Source organism: Eptatretus burgeri, chromosome 2 (assembly GCF_056783735.1).
Source record: "Eptatretus burgeri isolate ZD-2024b chromosome 2, Ebu_testis_v1, whole genome shotgun sequence".
Lineage (NCBI taxonomy): Eukaryota > Metazoa > Chordata > Myxini > Myxiniformes > Myxinidae > Eptatretus > Eptatretus burgeri.
In genome coordinates this window covers 127,428,258-127,454,960 of record NC_140962.1, presented here as the reverse complement: position 1 = coordinate 127,454,960, position 26,703 = coordinate 127,428,258, and the positions used below count along the sequence as shown (strand labels likewise).

At 48.4% G+C, this 26,703-nt stretch overlaps 1 protein-coding gene across 1 annotated transcript in view; it reads right to left on the bottom strand.

Moving 5' to 3' along the window:
- Positions 1 to 22,299, bottom strand: part of LOC147033050 (calcineurin-binding protein cabin-1-like) — a 35,297-nt gene extending 12,998 nt beyond the window's left edge. The window contains exons 1-4 of the mRNA XM_085871167.1: positions 22,142 to 22,299; positions 14,249 to 14,341; positions 13,996 to 14,109; positions 13,163 to 13,303 (exon numbers count right to left, since the gene is read on the bottom strand). Coding sequence (XP_085727293.1) covers positions 13,163 to 13,303; positions 13,996 to 14,109; positions 14,249 to 14,341; positions 22,142 to 22,144 — 351 coding nt within the window. The 5' untranslated portion in view covers positions 22,145 to 22,299. The remainder of the gene's footprint in view (positions 1 to 13,162; positions 13,304 to 13,995; positions 14,110 to 14,248; positions 14,342 to 22,141) is intronic.
- Between the last annotated feature and the right edge of the window lie 4,404 nt (positions 22,300 to 26,703).

The following is a 26,703-nucleotide window of genomic DNA, read 5'->3' as shown; positions in this document are numbered from 1 at the left end:
AAATAATCGATTTACCAAATTATTCGCGCGGGTAGATTACCGAGAGATTGTACCTCAGCGAGGCCTGCTTGGACACGAGCCGCTTAAGCAGCTCGCTCCGTTTTGGGATAACCGAGCGGGGTATTATCGCGAGGCCTCGCTGGACTCGATTCTATTATTCCGAAATGCAATACGGCAGTTCAATGGAGGGAAAATGACGTGACGAACAGGTCAACATTCAAACAAGCACATTTATTCACACACGTATGCAGTCAGGTATTCATGCAGGCACGTATACAAGCATGCACATATGCAATTATACAGCCAACAAAAACAATGCAAAAGAACTACGACTGTTTATTTATTCTTTACACACTTATACACAGTTCCACTTAACGGACTCGGCACCACAACTTTCATACAAAGAAAAGCAAGGAAAAACCCCTCAAAGCCAAGGGGGTAGACTGGACCTCTCGGGGTCTTTATGACTTGGAGCTTTGAGGACCGAAGGAGCCCCAAGAGGCCGCGTAGGTTACCTTCCTCGCTGGGGCAACCCGCGACGTTCCGTCCCCACGGCAGCTAGCGTAACCACGGCTCGGCCGCGGCCTGGTGATTCGGGCCCCAGCCGGCAGTGCCTGAAAAGAACGAACGGGTCTTTGCTTTCTGATTCTGAGTTGATGTTCTCTTTAAGAACCCGTCCGTCCCTCAGCGATGCTCGGACCGTTCCGAAGCCCGATCACATCAGACCGTTCGGTGCTGGTTGGCGAGCTCTCTCCGACTCTCTTCACATCCCGCACACGCAGCTCCTCGCGCGGCACAGCAGGCCACGCGAGTACTCACCGCTCGCGTCGCCTGCGCTCTCCTCAGCTTCTCCACCGACTGCAGGCTTCAGGATCCAGGCGCTCCGAACCCCGACAGACACTCCACCGACTGAACGCGCTTGGCGCTCCGCGCTCCGCTTATATGGGGTCCGTGAGTCGAGATCTGATCTCCGCACTCTCACCTCTGACCTCCACTGGCTCCGCCCTCTCGCTCTCTTGATCCGAATTCCGAGGCGAAGCTTGCACAGAGTGGATGTGTGCGAAGACAGCTATCTTGCGCGGCGCACGGACATGCGCGAAATCACCGACTTGCACGGCGAGGAAACCCCCGCTTCTGCCTGCAGCGTAGCCGTTCAATGCGAACGTGCTGTGGTTGGCGCAAGAATGGCGTCGCTTCGGAAATGAAGGTGAGTCGATGTTGTTCGTGTCGATTTATCGGGGGAGATGTGGTTTAGGAGATGGTGAGATGTCGTTGTTGTGAAGGCAGTTGTGGAGAGGGTGGTTAGTGGTTGGCGTGGTGGAGAAGGTGGTTGGTGGTTGGCGTGGTGGAGAAGGTGGATGGTGGTCAGCCTGGTGGAGAAGGTGCTTGGTAGTTGGCGTTGCGGAGAAGGTGGTTGGTGGTTGGCATTGCAGAGAAGGTGGTTGGTGGTTGGCATTGCAGAGAAGGTGGTTGGTGGTTGGCATTGCAGAGAAGGTGGTTGGTGGTTGGCATTGCAGAGAAGGTGGTTGGTGGTTGGCATTGTGGTTGCTCCAAAATAACGATAGTAAAAGAAAAATGGCTTCCTCAAAAATCACAGCTCGGGTGACACGAATGATTCCCATTAGACACCTTTGGGGAAATCTATCTAAACACAGACTTATCGACATAACTAATCTAAGGACCTATATGGTGCTCTGCGAATTTCCACAGCCGTAACACTACCCCCTCCCCTTTTTACAGACTCGTCCCGAGTCGTCGAATTTTCGTGTGCCATCATGTTTAAGTTTCCCCTAGTACATTTTATCTTCGGATCCCTGAGTGCGACATTTAGTGTATTCGTGTCCCAAAAATAACCTACGGGCTGAGTAACTAACTAAACAAACCAACTCATGCAGACAACTTAACTAAATTGCTGGCGCTAAGACACACATGCAGGGGGAACAAAAGTCATGTTATGTACAATTTTCCTTTAACTCAACCTTAACCTTATACATTGTACACTAAACCATGGCCCAACACAGATGGACTCTGTGGGAAAAAGGCACATAGCAATGTCAGCAGTATTTTGAGGGTGAGCGCCCCCGCAGCTGAAGGTCGGATGTCTTCGGGGCCTGTTCAAAAGGCCCCGTTATCTGTCACAAAAACCTTTTGAAGTCTTCAGCTGCTGAAGGCAACTCACCCTAACCCGGCGGCTATGCGCCATCCCACAGGCCATTCTTCAAGCAGGGAGCCAAGCTGCTCACGCGCAGTCTCTGGCTCATGTAAGAAATGCAGGTGACAGGGAATGTGGCCGGCTGCACCCATGCAGTCCTCGGCCTCCCCCTTGAATGAGCGCAGTGAACACAAATGGTGCACGGGTGCACAAATGCAGTCTCCTTGTGCGGCTGCCTGCAAGGCAGTCCCTGCAGAGCACTGGATGGTACTGACGCAAGCAAACACAAGCAAATGAGTGGATGGATGGATGGGTACACACGGTGCACGGGCTGCTCAATGCAGTCCCGTGGTGCGGCTGCCTACAGGGCAGTCCCTGCAGCTCGCACGATGATCCTGGCGCATATGGTGATGGATAAATGGGGCAAATGCAACAAAGGGCTTGCAGGCATGGGGTCAAGGCAAAGGCAGGCAGACAAGGCATGGCAAGGCAAGACAAGGCCGTTGTAGCAAAACAGGCCGGCGGTGAAGCTGACCAGCACAGGCCCTGCAGTAAAACAGGCCAGCAGGTGAACTGACCGGCACAGGCCTTGCAGCAAAACAGGCCGGCAGGTGAAGCTGGTCAGCCTCTTGTCTTGTCTTGTCCTGCAGGTGTGTGGAGGGAGTGCGGTGGTGCTGGCTGTAATGTCGTGGTAGAGGTGCGAACAGGCAGACACGAGCGAGGGGATAGCACAACCCTGCTCTATTGCCACGAGCGGGAGTGTGAGCGTACGATGCCCGTAACTCCGCTTTAATACTTCCGGTTCTGACTTCCGGTTCCGGTTTTAGAGCAGCGAGAGGTCTCCTTTGGGGCTCCCTGCTGACATTCTCAAAGCTAAGTTTCCGGTTGTTATTTGTCCCGTTTTAACTGTTTAATTTTCTCACCTACATGTTACTGTGTGTTGCTAGTTCGGTTTTGTTTCAAAAATCGTGCTATTTTGTGAGTATTTTTGTCGACGTTCTTACCTGTGCTTGAGGCCTAGGCCTAGGCTTGAGGCCTACCGGTTCCACTCGGTGTTCGATCGTTTTTAATTTTTTTTTTTTTGTTTTTTCTCCCCATTACCTTCAATTTCTATCCTCCCCATTACCTTCAATTTTGATCCTCCCCACTTTCCAAACATCCCCCATTCTCCCAACTAATCTCTTTATCTCGAAAAAAAAAAAAATGCCCTACAACAACAACAACAACACGCTCACCTTCTCCCGATTCTGCTTCTTCTTCTTCCTCTTAACTTCCTCCTCGTCTTCTTCCTCGATTTTTTTTTTTTTTTTTTTACACTTCCATGACCTAATCTGTTGATATAATAATCATACATTATTTTTAACTACAAAAACGATCTTATAATGCTTCATCTTCCTCTCTCACACATGTGGTACTCTTTACTGTTTCACAATGCACTACTCTTCTGCTATTTTAACAGACTGCTCTCATTTCGACCTCTCCTTCATTCCTTGCCTAAAAAATCCAACTATTACAGCGCTTCTTCTCTCCATGCTCTGAATTCGCCTTCATTGCATCCATCAAGAATTGTGTTAAATCGCATCTCTGACCTAAAACTTTTAAAAACCAGTTTCCATGGATGCTCGCTTTCCATCAACCATTCTTTTTTTCCAACTTCAGTGCCAACTCACCCCCCTCACCCCTCACTCTCACTCTCAAAGCAACCATCCCACTCTTCTCCCTCCAAGCCTCCCTCTAACCTCTCTCAAAAATTTCCCCCTCACCTTTCTCCCACCTTTCATCCCCCTCACTCTTCCTTCTCAAAGTTGCCCCCCTCTCATCCACCAACCTGCCTCCCTCCACTGCCCTCTCACCTCCATCTCTTCACTCCACCTCCTCAAATCCTCAACTGCCTTCTTCCTTGTCTCTTCCCCCCCTCTCCCCCAGCACCACAGATCCTTTTCTCCTCCTCATTCGGCCCCCTCCCCTCGCTGTTCTGCAATACCCCACACTCCTTCAGCAACCCTCCTTACCTGCCCCCTCGTCCCTTGTCCTACCCTCCCCCTCCCCCTCCACCTCCTGCACCCAAAGCCTCCTCCCCTTCCTCTTCATTAAAAAAGTGTGGACTTCAAATATCCGGGGCCTTCGCTCAAACCTTTCAGATCTTTCCATACAGGTTGCCACTGACAAACCAGACATTATCTGCCTAACAGAAACTTTCCTCTCCCAAGACGTGTCTGACTCCCAAGTATCTCTCCCTGGCTACTCCCTCTTACGGTATGACAGACCTGAGCCTCGTCCTGGTGGAGGTGTTGCTCTCTTCATCAAAGACTCTATTCCTCACTCTCCATGCACTGCTCTCACTCCCCCACACCCCCAGGAATACCTCTGGCTTCGGCTTCCCCTCCACTCCCACCTCATGTTTATATGTGTACTGTACCGTCCACCGAACAGTGACGACTCCATCTACACCTCACTATCTGAAAACATGGACCATCTTCTATCTTCTCATCCAAACTCTCTCTTCCTCTTATGTGGTGACTTCAATTGTCATCACGCCAGTTGGCTAGGTGTGGGTAACTCTCTCACCTGCCATGGCACCTCAGCAAAAGCTTTCTGCGACTCATTGGGACTGACTCAATCGGTCAACTTCCCGACCCGGATCTCAACCAATGGTACTCCATCTCTTCTGGATCTGATTTTGACAAATTTCCCTGACAATAGCTGCTGCTCTTCCTTCGCTCCAATTGGTTCTTCTGACCACGTCCTTGTCAAAGTGGACATCTCTCTGGCTGTTATCAGAGAACCACCTCACCGCCGTCGAGTCTGGCATTTCACTCAAGCCGACTGGCAGGGTCTCCGAGCAGCCATCAAACTTACAGACTGGTCTCCTATCACTACTCTCTCAAACATCAACTCATCCTGGGAATTCTTTCAAAGAAACTTGCTCTCCCTCATGCACAGATTTATCCCCTCTCGTGTTCAGTTGTCTTACCCTTCCTCCCGCCCTTGGTTTACTGAAGCTTGTGGCGAGGCAGTTGTCCTGAAACAACTTGCCTTTGCCTCATGGAAAGCAAACCCAACTGAGGGCAATCACAGTTCTTTCCACAAAGCTCGGAACAAGTGTGTATCTACCCTCAGGAGAGCCAGAAAACAACATCTTTCTCATCTCAAGTCTGAACTCTCAAACCTCTCTCCCTCCTCAAAATCCTGGTGGCGTTTAATCAAAACTGTTTCTGGTGTATGTTCCCCCTCCATCCCCTCGCTTACCTCAAATGGCCACACTGCTGATTCCACACGTGATAAAGCTGAATGTCTAAACTCGGTGTTTGCAGCTAAATCTTGTGTCCTAAACCCATCGCTATCTCTCCCCACTTTACCCAGTCGCACCCAACTGTCCCTGGACTCTGTATCCTTTTCTCCTGACAAGGTGGAGAGCTTGCTTTCAAACCTCGAGTCAGATTCTGCAACCGGTCCAGACGGCATCAGCCCACGTGTCCTCAAAGCCTGCTCTTCTGCTCTTGCTCACCCTCTCTCTGTTCTATTCACCCTCTCATTTGCCCAAGGTCATCTGCCATCTGCTTGGAAATCTGCTAACATCACTGCCCTGCATAAAAAAGGTGCAAAAACAGATCCCTGTAACTACAGACCAATCGGCCTTCTCCCAATCATCAGCAAGGTGATGGAATCCATCATCGCCTCAGATATGAAATCCTTCCTCTTCTCCAATGGCTTGATTTCCAATCATCAATTTGGTTTCAGACCAGGTCACTCTACCCTGGATATGCTGCTTCTGCTCTCCCATCAATGGATGGAGGTCTTCAATGCCAGACAGGAAATCCGAGCCGTATCCCTGGACATATCACGTGCTTTTGACACAGTCTGGCACCCTGCCCTACTCACCAAACTCTCTTCCCATGGTATTCAAGGCCATCTCCACTCATGGCTCGCAGACTTCCTCTCCTGTCGCAGTCAACGTGTGGCCCTAAATGGAGTTCTTTCATCCCCTCTTCCTGTGCAGGCTGGAGTTCCTCAAGGTAGCGTTCTGGGCCCTGTTCTTTTTCTGGTTTTCATCAATGATCTCTCGGACTCTCTGGAAAATCCTCTATTTCTCTTTGCCGACGACTCCACCCTCTGCCGTACCATCTGTCATCCCTCAGACCGGCAAGCAGCAGCTTCTTCACTCACTGCAGATCTGGATAAAATCACAAACTGGTCCAACACGTGGAACATGTCTTTCAATCCAGACAAATCTCACACTCTCACTATGTCTCTTCGAAAGGACCGTTTACAAAACCCCCCATCCACTTTCTCAACAATCCTCTGGAAGAAGTCTTTTCTTTCAAGCTTCTAGGTCTCACTATCTGCCATGACCTTTCCTGGGAAAGTCACATTTCCAACCTCGCCTCAAAAGCCAGTCACCGACTGGGAATCCTCCGTCGTGCTAAGTCCTTCCTCGGCCCTCTTGAGCTCCTGACCACTTACAAAGCTTTTGTCCGTAGCCTGATGGAGTACTGCTCTCCCCTCTGGGCTGGTGCTCCTGCCTCCCACCTTTCTCGGCTTCACGCTGTCGAAACCAGGGCATTTAAGATCATCGGCATCTCCCGCAATGAAGCTGAGTCTTTGGGCCTCTCACTCAATCACCGCAGGTTGGTCGGTGGTCTTTCTGTCTTCTACCGACTCCTCTCCAGCCTTGCCCCCCTGCTCTCTCTGCGATTTGTCCCCACCACATTTCCACAGGGCGCTCAAGGTCCGCCAACCCCCTTCTGGTAAAACTACCAAAATCACGAATCACTGCTCATCTTCACTCTTTCATTCCTCTTTTTTCCCGCCTTTGGAATAAACTTCCTCACTCTATTCTTTCCCATTCTTCCCTCCAGGCTTTCAAAACAGCTGTTCACCACCACCTCTTATCGTCCCCCATCCAAATCCTCGATCTTTTCTACCCCCGATAATCCACCCAAGCCCACTTCCTTCATTTCTCCTGCTTTCCTTCCTGAAAGTCCCTGAAATGTCCATCTTCTCTTCGCCATGTTCCCCGTCCCATCCCTCTCCCTTCCACAGTTCACCTAATGTGTCTGTTCCCCACTGTTTTGTCCCTTCCACTCCCGCCCCTCTTGTCTCATGCCTCCTTGCTGTGAGTTATGTGTTAGCTCTCATACGAGCCTCGACCAAGGTATATAAAAAAAATAAAAAAAATAAAAAAAAAAAAAAAACGTACTCGATGTACTCTACAGGCACATGACCCACAGGACACTGCTAATGACAGTACATGCTGCTTCTGACGCTACTCGTGCTACAAGCCCCCAGTGGGCGAGTCGTGACATATGAAGCCCCAATCACGTGACCACCACCAACCGCGACTAGGGCCACGCCCATACAGTACACTGGCCACTCGGAAGGCGGGCTCGGACCTACCCTACTGTCTCCCTCCCAACCTATCGCCTTTGCCTGTCTCTGTCCATACCCACCGCCTTAGTTTGCAAACAAAACTAAATTTAGCCCCAACTTATTATTCTGTTTGTTTTATTTTATTCTCACTTCCCCCATTATAATTCGTCTCACTAACCCCCTTTATAGTCTCTGTCCAGCAAACCTATCCTGTCTCCTTGCCTACTACCTACCCCTATGTTCCCTTCCTGGAGGGGAATAAGGAAGAGCCAGCGTCCTGTCTCGAGGCCCAATAAAGCCTCAGAATGGCCTCCTCAGATTTCAGCGATATACTTACCCAAGGTGGGTCCAGCGGCCCACAACGAGAGTGAAGGGTCGGATGGTGCGGAGGGGTACACTTCTCTATCTACCCTAACATTATTGACTTTAAACTACCCCGGGGCTTTCCAAAAGCGCCTCTCACTTAAACTGCTGGTTCTACAAACTAAGATTCCTGTTGCCTGTGTTGGTGTCCTCACAATTTTGGGCCATGCCCTCAAATTTTCCCTCGTGCCCTCGCACGGTTTCGTGGCTGGGACGCGTGGCTCCATTGGCAGGAACTACCCTCTGCCGATTCTCCAACTATGGCACCCCCGGGCCCTGCAACTGCCTCCGAGCCTACCAGCTCCCTAAACACTGGGGAGTTGCTCCATGGCTACTCCCCTGAAATGCTCATGTGGCAGGCTGGCACCTCGGACCCCTTCCCTGGGTGCCCGTGCCCAATGCACTGCCCACGCGGCCAATGGCGCCCCAGGCCCCGCATCATGCGGGCCCACCCGTGCCCACTACACTATCTTGGCCCCCCATGGACCCTTGGCCTCCCGCGGCTGACTAGCCCAGTGCCCAGGGTACCCACTAAGCGATACTCACCGTTCGCAGCCACACTCCCTGCCTGTCAACAGGGCTCCTGCACCCCTCCAAATGGGTTTCGAGCCTACGTTCCCACCAACAGCAAAAGGACCTCCATTTTGTCAATTTGACTAACCCACTAACTCACATTACACTGACCCCAGGGTCCCTGGGGTGGGAATCACTCCTCCCCCAATCAATCATCGCACCATGCATTCCACATTCACTCCATACACACAGGCTCGCTGGCCTTCACTCACTCATCAAGTACATTTTCCATTCCATTTCTCAACTCACATCGCTGAACTCTGCCAATCTTCTGACTAAATCCAATAACTATCTCGTGCTCCGTCGACATCCCTTGCAATATAGCACATTCCATTTAACACTACGTAGCTAATCTACGTCCCAACTACACACTCAGTCTGTCCATGTCTCCAAATATCCCATACTCCATCCTAAATCTATCCTAAAATCCCTCTAAGTAATCCATTTCATGGGATCCAAGAGGACTTATCCCTGCCCCATGAAGCCGGTCTAACTAAGCTAACCCTTCCCCCTAACCACTGGTATCCTGTGCCCGGGACAGGGGGTCTTCCACTCCTTGCCCGGGAATCCTGTTCACCCGAAGCGAGGCTTGTTTTTATTTTTTTTAATGCGTCCACCAGCGCGGAAACTCGCAACCTGCGTTTTCTCCCCGTGACGTCATGGCAGCTGCTCGTGCTTCGCGCACCTCGTCCCTCCTCGGACGGTAACATCCGGCAGGGATTTTCCTTCTGCTGGATTCCAACCATGTAGCCACGACGTCACCCTGCGCATTCAAAACAAGCCTCGCGTTTTGAGGGGTTCCCCACGTGAACACCTGTGCTCTGCTCGTCGGAGCTTTACAAACACGCTCGCGTGGAGAACCCGTCCGGTCCAAATCCAAATCCCAGCCGACCTTCTGTCCATCTGCGGGGTCGGCTTGAATCCACCACGGTGTTTCCGGACCGGATTTCACTCGCGTAGCCGCGCACGCAGCGGCCTCGTGTGTAGCACAGTACGGACCCCTCGTGTGCTGCCGTGCAAACCCGGCACGGTCCCCAAAATAGCTACGGCCGCTACTCGGCCTTTGTCCACCGTCAGGCACCGTCTTCGACGCACTCTTGCACATAAACTCCCACGTGCCACGACGCTCACAAACCTTGACATGACACTCACACCGGGACATGCGGTTGCATGTTCACGCATGCCAACCGCCATCTCCCTCACATACAGCGACCTCACACACACTCTTTCTCTTAAACACGGCTGTTCACTCACGCATGCCATTTCCCTCGCACACGTGGTTCCACTCAAACACGGTGCTTCATCCACACATGGAGTTTCATCCACACACGGCGTGCTGGGAAGCACACATTTCGGCACACTCACAACCACGCACACCATATTACTCACACACGCGGTCCCTTTCACACAACGCCTTTCACCCACACTATGCGCGCTTTTCAGCATGCATTTTGCCACACTCGTATTCATACATACTGGAACAATCACGCTGGGAATTCGCTCTACCACAAGGGGTCCCGGGGCCTTCACCACCCCCCAAGCTCCACGTGCACCCGTCCACAGCACTCGCCCCCTCTACCTTACAAAGCTCGACCGGACCCACCTGGTAGAGATCCGCTTCACGGGGGCACATTCCCTCCCCTCGTTCCTGGAGGAGGCTATCCAGCTGCTTGTACCAGGTCACGACACATTCCCTGAGCTCCCCTTCATTGTCCTGCGCTACCTCCATGTGTGTGTGCTCGTCTTTCACCCCGTCTTTATCATGTAGTCTCTCCTCTAGCGTTTCCATCTCCCGCGTCTCTGTTAATTCTATTTCCTTCTTTGTCTCCTTTATCTCTACGTGTCTCGTACATGTCTGTCACCCCATTTAATTTTTCCCTCTCTGTCACCGTCACCTTCTCTGTCACCTGCACGAGCCTCGCCCAACGCGTCTCACGGAATTATTTTGTCCTCCCCCGCTTCCATCGCGGGGGGCACAGCCGTTGCACTCCCTTCCCTCCCAGCTCGTTTGCTCCAACACGTGGCGCCGCCATTTTGTGCTCCACTGCCCATGTTTCGTTGCAAGCAAATGCCATTATGCCCGCCTGCAGGCATCGCCCCACGCGCTGCATTTCACCCCTCATTTCTTTCATTTCGTTTTTCATTTGCTGCGCATTCGCATCCATTTTGTTATTCATTTCCTTCATCATTTCGTTTTTCATTTCCTTCATTTCGTTGCTCGCTTTGTGTGCATTTTCTTTCATTTTGCACGCATTTATATCCATTTTTGACAGCAAAACCATTAATAGCTGGCCCATGTCAGGTGGGTCTGTGGCAGTCGCTTCGCCATTATCGGGCACGGTTCCGCTGGGGACTGGGGAGGGATTTTGATGGAGGGGGGAAGTGTCATACACCGTGGCCTCTGCCGCTGCGCCCATTTCGAGCTCTGGGTTCGGTTGTGGGGGAAATTCATCCTGCATATTAATGTCCTGCACGGGGATTTCATCCTGGGCCATAGATTCTAACATTTCCAAATCTAAATCCAATACCCCCTCTGCTCCTGTTCACCTTGAAATGCCATTTTGCTTCTCGGAACAATTTAACAACTCAAAATGTGGGAGAACGGAGGGTCGTTCAACACACCCTTGATCTGATCCCGTTAATTTTGTTTGGAGATGGGAGAGTTTGTTTCCCGCTCGCTGACACCAGTGTTACGAAATCTGGCCCGCTGGCGTGCGAACGACCGCGTTTAACAGAATCGCGGCCGCTTCGCCCACCGAATGTGCAATTCAGTTGGGACTTTTCAGAACAATGCCGAAAACCTGTCATGGGTGTGCTCCAAGCACACCACAACCTTGTCCGCACTCTACCCGCGCGCTACAGGGTCCGATCGCCAAATAATCGATTGACCTAATTATTCGCGTGGGTAGATTACAGAGAGATTGTACCTCAGTGAGGCCTGCTTGGACACGAGCCGCTTAAGCAGCGCGCTCGGTTTTGGGATAACGGAGCGGGGTTTATCGCAAAGCCTCGCTGGACCCGATTCTATTATCGGCTATTAAAAAGCCCGCTATTATTCCGAAATGCAATACGGCAGTTCAATGGAGGGAAAATGACGCGATGACAGGTCAACATTCAAACAAGCACATTTATTCACACACGTATGCAGTCAGGTATTCATGCAGGCACATATGCAATTATACAGCCAACAAAAACAATGCAAAAGAACTACGACCGTTTATTTATTCTTTACACACTTATACACAGTTCTACTTAACGGACTCGACACCACAACTTTCATACAAAGAAAAGCAAGGAAAAAAACCCCCTCAAAGACAAGGGGTAGACTGGACCTCTCGGGGTTTTCATGACTTGGAGCTTTGAGGACCGAAGGAGCTCCAAGAGGCCGTGCAGGTTTCCTTCCTCGCTGGGGCGACCGACGTTCCGTCCCCACGGCAGCTAGCGTAACCGCGGACCGGCCGCGGCCTGGTGATTCGGGCCCCAGCCGGCAACGCCTGAGAGGAAAGAACGGGTCTTTGCTCTTTCTGAGTTGATGCTCTCTTTAAGAACCCGGCCGTCCCTCAGCGATGCTCGGAACGGTCCGAAGCCCGATCACCTCAGACCGTTCGGTGCTGGTTGGCGAGCTCTCTCCGGCTCTCTCCAGGTCCCGCACACACAGCTCCGCGTGGCACAGCAGGCTTGGCTGTACTCCCCGCTCACGTCTCCTCCGCTCTCCTCAGCTTCTCCACCGACTGCAGCTTCATGATCCAAGCTCCAGGCGCTCTGAACCCCGACAGACACTCCACCGACTGACCGCGCTTGGCACTCCACGCTCCGCTTATATGGGGTCCGTGAGGCGAGATCTGATCTCCGCACTCTCACCTCTACTGGCTCCGCCCCTCTCGCTCCCATGATCCGAATTCCGAGGCGAAGCTTGCACAGAGCGGACGTGCGCGAAGACAGCTACCCCGTGCGGCGAGCGGACATGCACAAAATCACTGACTTGCACAGCGAGGAAACCCCCGCGTCTGCTTGCAGCTCCGCCGTTCAATGCGGACTCGCTGTGGCTGGCGCAAAGATGGCGTCACTTCGGAAATGAAGGTGAGGCGACGTTGTTCGTGTCGATTTATCGGGGGAGATGTGGTTTAGGAGATGGTGAGATGTCGTTGTTGTGAAGGCGGTTGTGGAGAGGGTGGTTGGTGGTTGGCATAGTGGAGAAGGTGGTTGGTGGTTGGCCTGGTGGTTGGTGGTTGGCATTGCGGAGAAGGTGGTTGGTGGTTGGCGTTGCGGAGAAGGTGGTTGGTGGTTGGCGTTGTGGTTGGTCCAAAATAAGGATATTAAAAGAAAAACGGCTACCTCAAAGATCACAGCCCGAGTGACAGGAATAATCCCCATTAGACAACGGTGGGGAAATCTATCTAAACACAGACTTATTCCCATTAGACAACGGTGGGGAAATCTATCTAAACATAGACTTATCGGCATAATTGATCTCAGGACCTATATGGTGCTCTGCGAATTTCCACAGACGTAACAATATATTATATACATATATATATATATATATATATATATATATATATATATATATATATATATATATATATATATATATATATATACATATATACACACACAATACTAGACACGATGAAAAAAAATCTTAATGTCCATATTTGATCGATGGAATAGAAAAGCAATGAGCTACAATCAGATTATGTTTACCTCCAGGTAGTAATGCAGGGCTTTGGTCGATTCCGAATCTTGCTCAGCGAGTCGTGCCAAGTTCTTAAAAGCAGAGTACTTGAGCAACAAATCAGGTCTCCTTCCAACAGCTCCATCTACATCTCCTTCTCCCACCAAAGCCTACTCACCAAAAAACACAACACAATGTTATGAGATTCACTTTAACCCCGAATCTTACCTCATACAAAAGAATTACATTATTTTTAACTGGAATGGTACTCGGTGGAGCTAATATAGAGCTAATGGTAGAGCAAATCCCCAGCGTGATTGTTCCAGTATGTGTGAATACGAGTGTGGCAAAATGCATGCTGAATGGTACTCGGTGGAGTTCGGGTTCGTTCGGTGGAGTTCAGCCTCTGCCAGGCTGAACAGTTTACATTTTGTATCCCACTAATAGACTGGATTTACATCCGCACCTTAACCAAAATCTAATCGGCTTGTTCTCGTCACCTCCACAACACATCCACCAAGTTTCGTCCAAATCCATCCACAACCTTTGGATTTCTTATGCTCACAGACAAACAAACAAACAAAGGGACAGACAAGGAGGGGTGAAAACCTAAGGTGGCAGGAGGTAAAAATCAAAATTTTATACATCACCAAGTGTAACGTCAACGAAAAATATTGAACTTGCTTGGAGAAAATAAGCAACAGATGGGTCATAATTGTTCTCCATAACATAAAGAAAAAATAATAAACTAAAACTGAAATATCATGGGTAAAGGTCAAACAGAAACAGAAGTGGAATTATTGAAATGCAAAAATCATCAACTACTGCAGAATTAAGAATCAATTGCCAATCTTGAGCTCACCTCTTGCAACAAAGGAGTGGTCAGCAACTGCTTATAGACCTTTGTTGCTTCTTCCCTCTGGTCTCTTTTTTGTAGATCTAGGGCTTGGTGGTACAAAGCCATGGCTTCTGCTTCCTATAAATTCCAGGGGATGAAGAACAGTTGTCAGTTGTGAATTAAATACCTTTGGGGATTATAAGCAAGAATGAATTGCCATGAAGGCAAGCAAATAATAAAATAAGTAATCATTGAGTACAACAAGAAAACATCCAACCTGTGCTTCCTTCGTTCGGGTTTTTCCACCCTCAAAGGCTTCTTCTCTTTCATCGCCATGTGACACGCTGTCATTCAAAGCTGCAATTCGAATCTGATGTACCACAGTGCATGATGTGGAAAAATAGGGGGGGGGGGAAAGAAAAGAAAAGACAAATGAAAAGTGGTCAGACATAAATCATGATAGAGGAAGACTAACAAAATATTTCACAACAATGTGGAACTCAATAAGCATCACCAACTCAATTTGAGTTTCCCAATCAGTACAGACTTTCTAATCAGCATTTTCCTCACCCCATATAAAAGGGGTCATTCGATGGCAAGACAGCCAGAAAAGGGGCATTTTGTTGCCCGATCCTGTCAGATTTTGTTTGAAAAATTCACTTGGAAAGGGGGGGGGGTGGAGCATGCAGACTTCAAAAATGCTAGTAATTCTGTTTTTCTTTTTTGAACACTATTGGATCTATGGCAAAGGTCAACTTAAAGTAAAATAAAAAAGTGGCCTTGAACAGAAAAATCACCCTTGGCTCAAATTAGATGCCACCATCATGTGTAGCACCTCATTCGACTCGTAATCTTATTTTTCATGTTGGTACACCTTTCCCAGCCACTGAAAAACACAGGCTCTGGCACAGGGGTCGAGGGCCTTCAGATTGTCTGGTCCATAAGGCTAATTTAATGAATAAAGCTTTTAAGGAGAAAAAAAAAAAAAACGGTGCCCCAACACTTTTTGGCAGTTTGCTCGACATTGGATAAGTGACGAGTATTATTTGAACTAAAGCCAATGCCTTTACCCAGTTGGGGATGCAAGTCCTAAAATGTTAGTAGTGCCGTAAGAACCTCAAGGACCACTTCCAAATTTTGGAAAAAGACTTTTGTTTTCAAATCTCCACCCTGGTCATTAACCCCACTGAAATTTGAATTTTTGCTATTTTTACCAGGTTTAGGACAAAATAACCCACATGGGGTGGCTGAAAAAAAAATAACCCAAATATAATTTTTTGGGCTAGATCTTGATGAGATCTACAAGAATCAAGCAAAATATTTTGGTATCTGTGCATTTGGGATTTTTGAAATTGCATTTCTCTTTCATTTCAGCATTACCTATTGCCACTTTGGTAAGTTTAAAGTACCATATAGACCCAACCAAAATGGCATTTTAATTCAATTTTGCATTGTATGGGGTTAGATATGGAATAAAAAGTAACATGTTGTGCTTCGGGGGCAATTGCTTGGATTTGTGGGGTTTATGAACTTCCTTTTGACCATTTAGCAAAGGTAATCAAAGGTGGATCTGGAAAAGAAGATCTTTAATGGAACTTACGTATTTTCCAAATAATTTATGAAGTCCACCATTTTGACACTTTCTGTCATGTAATGTCATGTGATTTGCATGGCCTCCTCAATTTAACACGAGTACCCTGTCCTCGTGTTGTAAACCACATTTGGTAGCTTTCTGACTGGTGGGTCTAGAGAAGAAGATTTTTGAATCAATATATGCGATTTTACCATGAATTGACGAAGTCGGCCATTTTGATTGACACTTCTGGTTCATGTTATCGGCATGGCCTCCGCAATATAACATCCCTACTCTGGCCTAATGGAACTCAAATTTGGCAGCATTCTAACTGGTGGGTCTGGAGAAGATTTTTGAAGGCATTTACGCAACTGCCATTTGGCAAATTTACAGTCACGTGATCGGCATGACCTCCACAAGTTAACATCTGGACCCAAGCCAAATGGTGTAACCTAAACTTGGGAGCATTCTAACTGGTAGGTCTGGAGAAGAAGATATTTTGAAGTAATTTACTAAGTCCGCCATTTTGACATTTTTAAAGTCACGTGACCAGAAAGAGCTTTGTAATCCCCATTACCAGTCAGGAATGCAACATTGCTGCAAAATTTCAGCCATATCGGCCCAGCGGTTTGGCCAGAGAAGTTGAAATAGGAGAAAGACGGACGAACGGATGGACCGATGGACAAATGGTGCAAGATGGCAATTACATGGAATTGCAATTCCAGATAAGCTAATCATAAAACTTATCAGACAAACTTGTAACAGCACTCGGTGGAGCACATACCTCTGCAAGGCTTAACAATTTACATATTGTATCCTACTGACAGGCCGGATCTGCATCCATACCTTCAGCAAAATGGAATCAGCTTGTTCTTGTCACCTGTCCAAACCCTCCACAAAGTTTTATCATAGTACGTCCACCAAAACACCTTGAAATATCGTGCTACAGTATATCGATTTTGGACCTATCTCTCAATAGTGAAGAATCGCCTAAAAAATTATAGTGTCCGAATATTCACCAAAATCGAATCAATTCTTCCTTGTCACACACCCAACCTGTCTGCCAATTATATCTGAATCAGTCCAGAAAACCTTTTGAGATATCCTACTCACAGTTAGACAAACAGGGGTGATCAAAACATAACCTCTGTCCACCTTTGGTAGTGGAGGTAAATATACGTCAACACACTCAACCCTCCCCCCTCCACCCCCAAACATGAATACATATGCATGAACATATAATGGTGGTGAATGGGGAGTGGCACGCTCTGCTGTCTCCCCCTTATCGGGCAAATGGGACCAAAGACCATGCCGAATAAAACAATTTTAATGGAAATGAAGACAGCGATGAGGGCGGCAGCTTCGGTAGGACAAAGAAGGCGCAGTTCGCGTCCGGCGTCACGTCATTCGATATACGTTTGCAACGCGGCTTAGGCCTGCAGCTTGATGGGCTCTGTCAACTCCCTCCAGCCAAGGATGAGGATCCGAGCTTTGGTGACTCCTTTCTCCTGATGAGGAATGGGAACGAGCTTCAGTGGGATCGAAAATCGCGCCGAATTCAACACCTTCCGATGGGAGGAAAGTTGAAGCTGAAAACAGCAGCTTTGATGAAGCCAAGGGCCGGGCACATGGCGCCCAGTATCATGATGATCGACATGCCATTGGGATGTGGCCTAACAGTGCAGCTTGGTGCGCTTTATCGACTCCCTCCAAACAAGGATGACTTTCTTTTACCAACTCCCTCGCATAGTGTGCTGTCAACTCCCTCCCGCCGAAGACAGATGTACTTTTGTGGCCCAAAATGTTGGCACCCTTGCACTTTTTTTCAAATAATGCACCATTTCTTCTCGAAAATTGTTGAAATTAAAAAATATATTTTGGTATCCACATATGTATTTCTTTGGTTGGCAGTGGAACAAAACAAAAAAAATCTGAAAAATTACTAAATCTTAGCTTATTCCACACAGAAAACCTAAAATGGCCCGGACAAAATAATTGACACCTTTTAGAAGTTGTTACAAATTAGATTTCAAGCAGGTGGTTCTCCTTTACTTTGGAATGGAACTCGCCTGTAGTGAGTTGCAGGTGCCTGCAATATAAAAATCACTCAATCAACCAGTTTGAACAGAGAAAAGGAGTCATTCTGCTGTTTTGTGTAACTGTTTGTATTGCAATGAGCATAGAGAAAAGAATTAATACCAGAGAATTGTCTGAGGAGGTCAGACACAAGATTGTAGCCAAGCATGGACAATCTCAAGGCTACAAGTCCATCTCCAGAGACCCTGATGTTCCTGTGTCCTCCGTACGCAATGTTATCAGGAAGTTTAACGCCCATGGCACTGTAGCCAACCTCCCTGAACGTGGCCGCAAGGAAAAAATAAAAATAAAAAAAAAAATAACTTGATCGAAGATTAAAGCGAAGGATTGTTCGAATGGTGGAGAAAGCACCTCAATCAACTGCCAAGCAGATTCAAGCTGACCTTCAGACACAAAGTACGACAGTTACAACTCGCACCATCCATCACCAACTCAATGAAAGGGGGTTCTATGGGAGGAGACCCAGGAGGACCCCACTGCTGAGAGATACATAAGAAAGCCTGACTGGAGTTTGTGAAAACACACTTGAACAAGCGAAAATCCTTCTGGGAGAATGTCCTGTGGGCAGATGAGACCAAATTAGAGTTTTTTGGTGAAGCTCATCATCTTTATGTTTACAGAAAACAAAATGAAGCCTTCAAAAAAAATAACACCTTCCCTACAGTCAAGCATGGAGGTTCAGTGATGTTTTGGGGTTGCTGTGCTGCCTTTGGCAATTGGTGCCTTGATTGTGTGCACGGCATCATGAAATCAGGAGATTACCAAGGCATTTTGGAGTGCAATGTTCAACCCACTGTCAGAAAGCTGGGTCTCCATCGAAGGTCATGGGTCTTGCAGCAGGACAATGACCCCAAACATACTTCAAAAAGCACCCAGGAATAGTTCAAGACAAAATGTTGAACTGTTCTGAAGTGGCCAGCAATGAGTCCAGATCGAAATCCCATTAAACTCCTGTGGAGAGATCTGAGAACAGTAGTTGGGAGAAGGCACCCTTCAAATCTGGGAGAACTGGAGCAGTTTACACAAGAAGAGTGGGTGAAACTGCCAGTAGAGAGGTGTGGGAAGCTCATTCATGGCGAGAGGAAACGCTTGACTGAAGTTATTTTGTCCAAAGGCTGTGCTACCAAATATTAAATCGAAGGTGTCAATGCCCTTTCTTTTTATTTTCTGATTTGAAAGGATATATCAAGTTCTGAATCAAAAACAAAGGTTCTGTCATATCAACAGTGAAATATAGAAATGTGGAGACAAAATACTTTTGTCAATTTCAACTTATTGTTGGAGAAAATTGTGAGTTTTTTTTTCAAAAAAGTGTGGGGTGCCAATATTTTTGGCCAGGACCGTAACTGAGCTTCGGTGGGACCAATAGCAAAGGCACACCATGTCCAGGCAAGTGGGGTGTTCCGGGTGGGATCGGTCGAACCCCCTAAAAGGTCACCCGGGAGGTCGCGTGGAGCAAAATCATCGCGACGAAGAGGTTGGAGGGAAAAATGGAGGATGAATGAGGAGATGGCTTGGTCCATGATTTGTGGTTCCTTACTGGCGTGGAGATGGGTGCTTCGAGACCTGGGAAGTTGGAGATGGGTGTTAATCCTTGGAGCCCACGTGCGGAGATGACCATCAGGAGCCACGGCGCACGTGCACGCAAGCATACAACACGTGATTATACATATTGTTGCGAATTCACGCCCGCCTGGCATGCGATCGGCCGCTCCACTCGAATGGCGGCCGCCTCGCCCACCGGACGGACAATTCTGTCGTGACCCTCCGGGAACTATCGCCCGGAGCCAGTCACGGGTGGGCCTTTCGACCTCACCACAATCGTGCCAATCGGCCACCCGCGTAGGATAGGGTTGTTCGCCAAACTCGACCTACCTAAGTACCCACGCGGATGGTAGACCGGGCGATCGTACCTCGCCGCAGGCCGACTCCAGACACGAACCGCTTAAGCGGTCCGTTCCGTGCTATCGGGATAACCGAGCTGTGCTATCGTCGGCCTCGACGGATCCGATTAATTATCGAGCGTATTAAGCCCACTACGAACAAATCCTTTACGTGAAGCAAGATGGAGATTCAAATGAAGGAAAGGACGCAGTAAAACGGGGAACAATACAACATAATACACTTTATTTACACAACACACGGAGAGCACACGTATATCAATTTAAAACAAGAACAACAATGCAGAGCTACAACTGAATACGCGAACACACGGTAACACTTCTAGAGTTTTACTTCACGAGACACGGCGCCACAAGATCCATACAAAAAAAAACCCGAAAAGAAAAAAGGTGACTTCCCTTTTGGGCCGTCGAGTCCCTCTCCGACGTCCGTCAACGTGGTCCTGCCTGGCCGCGACTCCGTGCCCGAGCGTGGTAAGCGAGGCCTCTCCAGCGTGCCTTGCGCCGGCACGTGTTGGCGGCTCGACGCCACGGACAAAGTTTTCGGCGCTATCCCAGCGCGGATAGAAAGGGGGGGGGGGGCGAAACGTGGATGCCCGAGGTCGGGAGGGGGGGATGGCAGACGCTCCTTCCCGCCAGCGGGGTCTTGGAACCGCACCACAGCAGACCAGGCCAGCGGCCACCAGGAGGAGAAGAGGACGAGCGAGCCGGAGAACAAACAGAGGGCAAGAGCAACCACCCAACCGCTCCGCCCGTGTCCAACTTTTTACATCCCGGAGCTCCGCCCTGTTGCTCCACCCCGTTCTTTGCTCCACCCCCCTTCGAGGCGCTTCGAGAAAGGTCTCGAAGAGGGGCGTTCCTCCTCCCTGGCCGCGTCACACCGCGCATCCACCAATCGGGCGCCAGTTGCCCCACCCCGCTTCTCCTCCCTCACACCAAGCGCAGAGAATGGTGCGAAAAACAGGCGGGAAAAGCCCACCGAGTGTCCTCGCTGGTTTTTGTTTGAAAAGATAGAAAAAGAAAAACGACTGACTCAAAGCATCGCAGCCCGAATGAATCACATTAATTCCCTCTAAACAACGGGTTTGGGGCTAACTACACATTTACTTAAGAGATATCTCACCTACGGGACCTGAATGGTGGTTTACGAATTTCCACAGCCGTAACAATATTATAGCGAACGTAGTGAGCTTCATACTTAACGCGTGCACATGAGAGAATAGAAAACAACAACAACACAATACCCTGGCAATTTGGAATCAGTGTCGTTTGCTATGACCCTTTTGCTTCAGGTTTTTTTTTTGCTTCCGGTTTTTGGCATGGGGAATGATGCATGCCGGGATAATAAAGGCATCGTCGGAGACATGAAAGACCCAAATATCAGACATGGTGTATATTTCCTCCACTGATTTTAATAAAGATATCTCCCGCATCATCAAAAAATATTTTTTAATTGTGATTTACATTATTTGATCGCTGATCCCGAATGCAGGCCGAAATAACCGGAAATTGCGTATACAGTTGTGAACAAGGTATAGGTACAGTCAGAAGCGAATGTAAGAATAATTCTACGTTCGCTTCTCGTATTTATTTTTTTAGATGAGATCCTGTTCTTGGTGGTGTGGCTGTCGTTGTGAAGGTAATGTTGAGGATTTTTTTTTTTCAGATGAGATCCTGTTCTAGGCGGTGTAGTTGTTGTTGTGAAGGTAATGTTGAGGTAATATTATTTTTTTTAGATGAGATCCTGTTCTTGGAGGTGTAGTTGTCGTTGTGAAGGTAATGTTGAGGAATTTTTTTTTCATATGAGATCCTGTTCTGGGCGGTGTCGTTGTTGTGAAGGTAATGGTGAGGTAATATGCAGTAGTGTTATCACGGTTATAGAAATGCACAAATAATTAATTTGATCTATCGTATTCCCAATCACACCTTTATGACTAAAAGATTAACAACAAAACTAGAGAGTAAATACTCTAGCAGTTTTAAGTCTACCTAATTTTATAATAAAGATATCTCCCGCATCATCAAAAAAGAATTTTTAATCGTGATTTACATTATGTGATCGCTGATCCCGAACCCAGGCCGAAGTAACTGGAAATTGCAGCATCGAATGAAAGAAGAATTCGACGTTCGCTTCTAGACTTTTCCTATTCCATATTACCTTACCCCACACACACACACACACACACACACACACACACACACACACACACACACACACACACACACACACACACACACACACACACACACACACACACACACACACACACGCACACGCACACGCACACGCACACGCACACGCACACGCACACACACACACACACACCATTTGATAAACAAGAACAAGAAAGTCGGAGGTGATAGTGACGAAAAATCAGGGCTCTGATAATAAACATGCAGGGGCTGACAACACGATCATGAATTGTTCAAAAAAAAATTCGTTCGCTACATTTAATGGGACTCGTCGATACAGCTTGACAAGTCGGAATATGAACAGTTTAAATAGTGAAGAAAAGAAATGAGACACATGTGTCAGGATGTCATGAACAATGAAGCATGCACGTCAACATGGAACCTTCAAACAAAGCGCAAAACCCACCATTGCGAGGCGAGGACACCCGTTTCAGGCTCGGTGCGTCTCAATGCCTTCTCCTCACGTTGCGCTACACATACTCAGAAATATTTATTACGTGCTGGATATCCATACATCCAGCAGCAATTTCAAACCCGTACAGCTTCCGAATTGAATGTGACGTATTTCCGGATTGAATGTGTGACGTAATTCTCAAATTCAAACCAATTTATTCCGCCAAACTCCAACATTAAAGATGTACTTCTCCTCTGGATATATTGTACTTTCGAATGACTAACACTCTCGACTTGCAATGTAACGAACAACAAATAATTCCAAACCAACTATACTGTCATGGTCCCTATACTATGGACACGTTGTCGTCTGTGGACTGACCGGAAATAACAAGATATTTTGGCGCAGGAGGAGGTCTTTCGGCCCCATCATTCCTGCGCTACACCAACACCAGATGCGATGACCAATCCACACGGAGGCGACCTGCCTGTCCTGCCAAGGGAGTGTGTTTAGTGACGTCAGCATCCCTGCCACCTATGACCTCACGGCCATATTGGAGTACACATGTCCGCCATATTGGAGTACACATGTCGCCATATTGGAGTGCATATGTCGCCATATTGGAGTACACATGTCCGCCATATTGGAGTACACATGCCGCCATATTGGAGTACATATGTCCGCCATATTGGAGTACACATGCCGCCATATTGGAGTACACATGTCCGCCATATTGGAATACACATGTCCGCCATATAGGAGTACGCATGTCCGCCATATTGGAGTACACATGTCCGCCATATTGGAGTACACATGTCCGCCATATTGGAGTACACGAAGGAACGTCCATTCACGTTCAGTGAAGTTTAAAGTCAGTTTTATTACCCTCGCCCAAGGAGAGGGTATTGCATTTTGGTCTGTTTGTTTGTTTGTCTGTTCATTCAGAACGTGAGTATGTGTATGAATTATAATATGGAATAGGCAAAGCCGAGAAGCGAACGTAGAATTCTTCTTACATTCGCTTCTGACTTTACATAAAACTTGTTCACAACTGTATACTTGCCAACTATACCGTGGTACATGTAAGCGCCGCACAGCTGATGACTTTGACGCAATTTCCGGTTACTTCGTGAAATGAATGCTGATGATTCATCACACTTCGGCCTGGATTCGAGATCAGCGAACAAATAATGTAAATCACGTGTGGTGAATTAACGTGAATCAAGGGACATGACGCGGGATCACATGTTGTGCGTCTCGCGTATAAGGGGAGGTCTCTCTGCGGCACGGGTGGATTGTCCCCGGGGCATTGCTATTGACATCGGCTGTCCACTTGATGCTCGTTAACTGAAGGTGCTCATTGACTGGTGAGAATGGAGATTATATCGAACTCCGTGCTTACGCGGATTAGTCTGCAATGGTTAACTGCACATGTATACGTTTCTGCTTATGTACTCCTAGCTGAACCTGTATTTCCTGGTGTGCCCACAGAAGCGGCTCCAATCAAATGGAATAAAGCCTAAACTCTGAAGGTTCATCTCTCGCTCTCATTTCAATTTATTCCATTTGATTTTCTCGGCTCTCTCAACCAAAGATGGACAAGATCTACAAACCAGAGAGGTTCGACGCAGACCCAAACACGACTGACGCAGAAATGAAATGGTCACATTGGTTCTGCTCCTTCTCACACTATCTGACCATCATCGCGGAGGGAGCTGACAAATTTGCCGCTCTCGTGAATCATGTCTCGCCCGGCGTGTACAGGCTCTTCTCGGGGTGCGACACTTACGAAGCAGCGATTGACGTGCTGCAGGCGCTCTACGTGAAGCCCAAGAACGAGGTATACATACGACATCTTCTCAACACACGCAAGCAAGCAGCCGGGGAGACAATCGATCAGTTCCTGCAAGCTCTGAATCAGCTGGGAAAAGACTGCAGCTTCCGGGCGGTGGCGCCGAGGAACACCGAAAGGAAGCCACACGGGAGGCATTCATCCAAGGACTCAGATCAGCCCACATACGGCAACGCTTACTAGAGAAAGCGCAACCCACTCTTGACAAGGTAGTCGATCAGGCTCGAGCGATGGATACGGCTCAGCAGCAATCTGAGTCATTTGGGACACCGATGCTGCTCATGAACGCTGCTACGATGGGAACCCAAGGAACCCCACTGTCACAGACACAGCCAGACATGAGGGATGGAGAAACACCCGAGGAGCCGGATACCCAGACCTCGTCAAACTCCTCAGCAACTGCTCCGGTCGGTAAATGCTTCTTTTGTGGGTACAAAGGCATCCTCGTCAAAAATGTCCCGCCAGAGATGCCACATGCATGAATTGCGACAAGAAAGGGCATTATGCCAGGGTATGTAAATCTACTCTAAGGAGGAATAAACCCACTTCTGCGGCTCTCTACTCGCAAAATAAATTGACTGCAGCCTCCCCGGGGAATCTATCCAAGGCTATCATCAACGTGCGAATTAACGGGCATATGGCTGAGGCACTGATTGATACCGGTAGCTCTGAAAGTTTCGTCAACAGCTCGCTAGTGAAGGGCAGGAAATGGGTAATCCACCCGACTGACAATACGGTATGCATGGCCGCCACCTCACTACAATCCCGCGTACGAGGGTACTGCAATGTTGAATTGGACGTAAAAGGGTACACGCATCGGGATGTAAAGGTGCTGGTGCTTCGTGATTTGTGCGCAGACGTAATTCTGGGTCATAATGTCCTCAAGCAGCACACGAGCGTCGAAATACCCTTTGGAGGAAGCAAGCCTCGTCTAATTTTAAATGCGTTGACCACCGCGGAGGTGACGTCCCCCCAGCTGTTCGCTAACTTGTCGCCGGTCTACAAACCGATAGCGATCAAATCGCGGCGATATACCACTGCTGACATGAATTTCATCACTTCAGAAACCAAGCGATTACTGGAGGAGGGAATTATAGAACCGAGCGATTCGCCATGGCGCGCACAGGTGTTAGTAACCAGCAGTCAGAACCATAAGAGACGGATGGTTGTCGATTATTCCCAAACGGTCAATCGCTTCACCCAACTCGACGCCTACCCCCTGCCGCGCATAAATGAGATGGTCGAACGCGTGGCCAATTATAAGGTATTCAGTACCATCGACTTGCGAAGCGCCTATCATCAAATTCCCATCCGAGAGGAAGACAAACCGTACACTGCATTCCAGGCAGGGCGGCGCCTCTACCAGTTCAGAAGGATACCATTCGGTGTCACGAATGGAGTAGCTTGCTTCCAACGGGTTATGGACGACATCATCTCAGATGAAAACCTCGAAGACACTTTTGTTTACGTGGATAATGTCACAGTGTGCGGTAGGGATCAGAGGGAACATGATAGGAATCTGGACAGATTCTTGAGCATTGCTGGAAAATATAATCTGACTCTCAACTACGAGAAATGCGTATTCTCGGCAAGGTCAATTGACCTTCTCGGCTACACGATAGCCGACGGCACAATTAAGCCTGATCCTGAGCGGTGCGCCCGCTCCGTGAGCTTCCACCACCTCAGGACTTGCAAACAATGCGCCGGGTGATCGGGATGTTCGCTTACTATGCAAGATGGATTTCGCAATACTCCGAGAAAATACATCCCCTAGTGCATTGCAAAAACTTTCCACCAGATGCCGCTGTCGTGAAAGCTTTCCACGATCTCAAGGATGATATCAGTAAGTCCGTGGTTTTATCGATCGACAGCTCGGTGCCCTTCGTGGTGGAGACCGACGCTTCAAATCACGCCATAGCTGCAACACTTAATCAGTCTGGGCGGCCGGTCGCTTTCTTCTCGAGAACTCTCTCTAGAAGCGAGCAGAGACACTCGGCAATAGAGAAGGAGGCGTACGCCATCGTCGAAGCGCTGCGTAAATGGAGACATTATTTACTGGGAAACCACTTCACGCTCGTTACGGACCAACGATCCGTGGCTTTCATGTTTGATGGGAAAAATAACGGGAAAATTAAGAATGAAAAAATTATGAGATGGCGGATAGACCTAGCCTGCTACAGGTACGACATTGTTTACCGGCCCGGGAAGGAAAACCCTGCTGCAGATACCTTCTCCCGGGTCTACAGTTCGGCAACAATCAGTCAGGCTTTGCAAGACCTCCATGTGTCTCTGTGCCACCCAGGGGTAACCAGGATGGCACATTTCGTACGCAGACAAAATCTTCCCTATTCTGTTGAAGATATTAAACAAATGAATGCTTCATGCCCTGTTTGTGCTGAACTAAAACCCAGATTCTTTGGCGCGGCATCTGGCAGACTGATCAAGGCTACTTCCCCCTTCGAGAGACTAAACATCGACTTCAAAGGGCCCCTACCGACCGAAACAGACAACAGATACATATTCACCGTTGTTGATGAATATTCAAGGTTCCCTTTCGCGTTTCCGTGCTCGGATATGACCTCGGGCACTGTCGTAAAATGTCTCTCTGACCTCTTCGCTATGTTTGGGAGACCTTCGTACATACATTCAGACAGAGGAGCCGTGTTTCATGTCGGCCGGGCTAAAACAATTCCTATTAGAGCACGGCATAGCAACTAGTCGA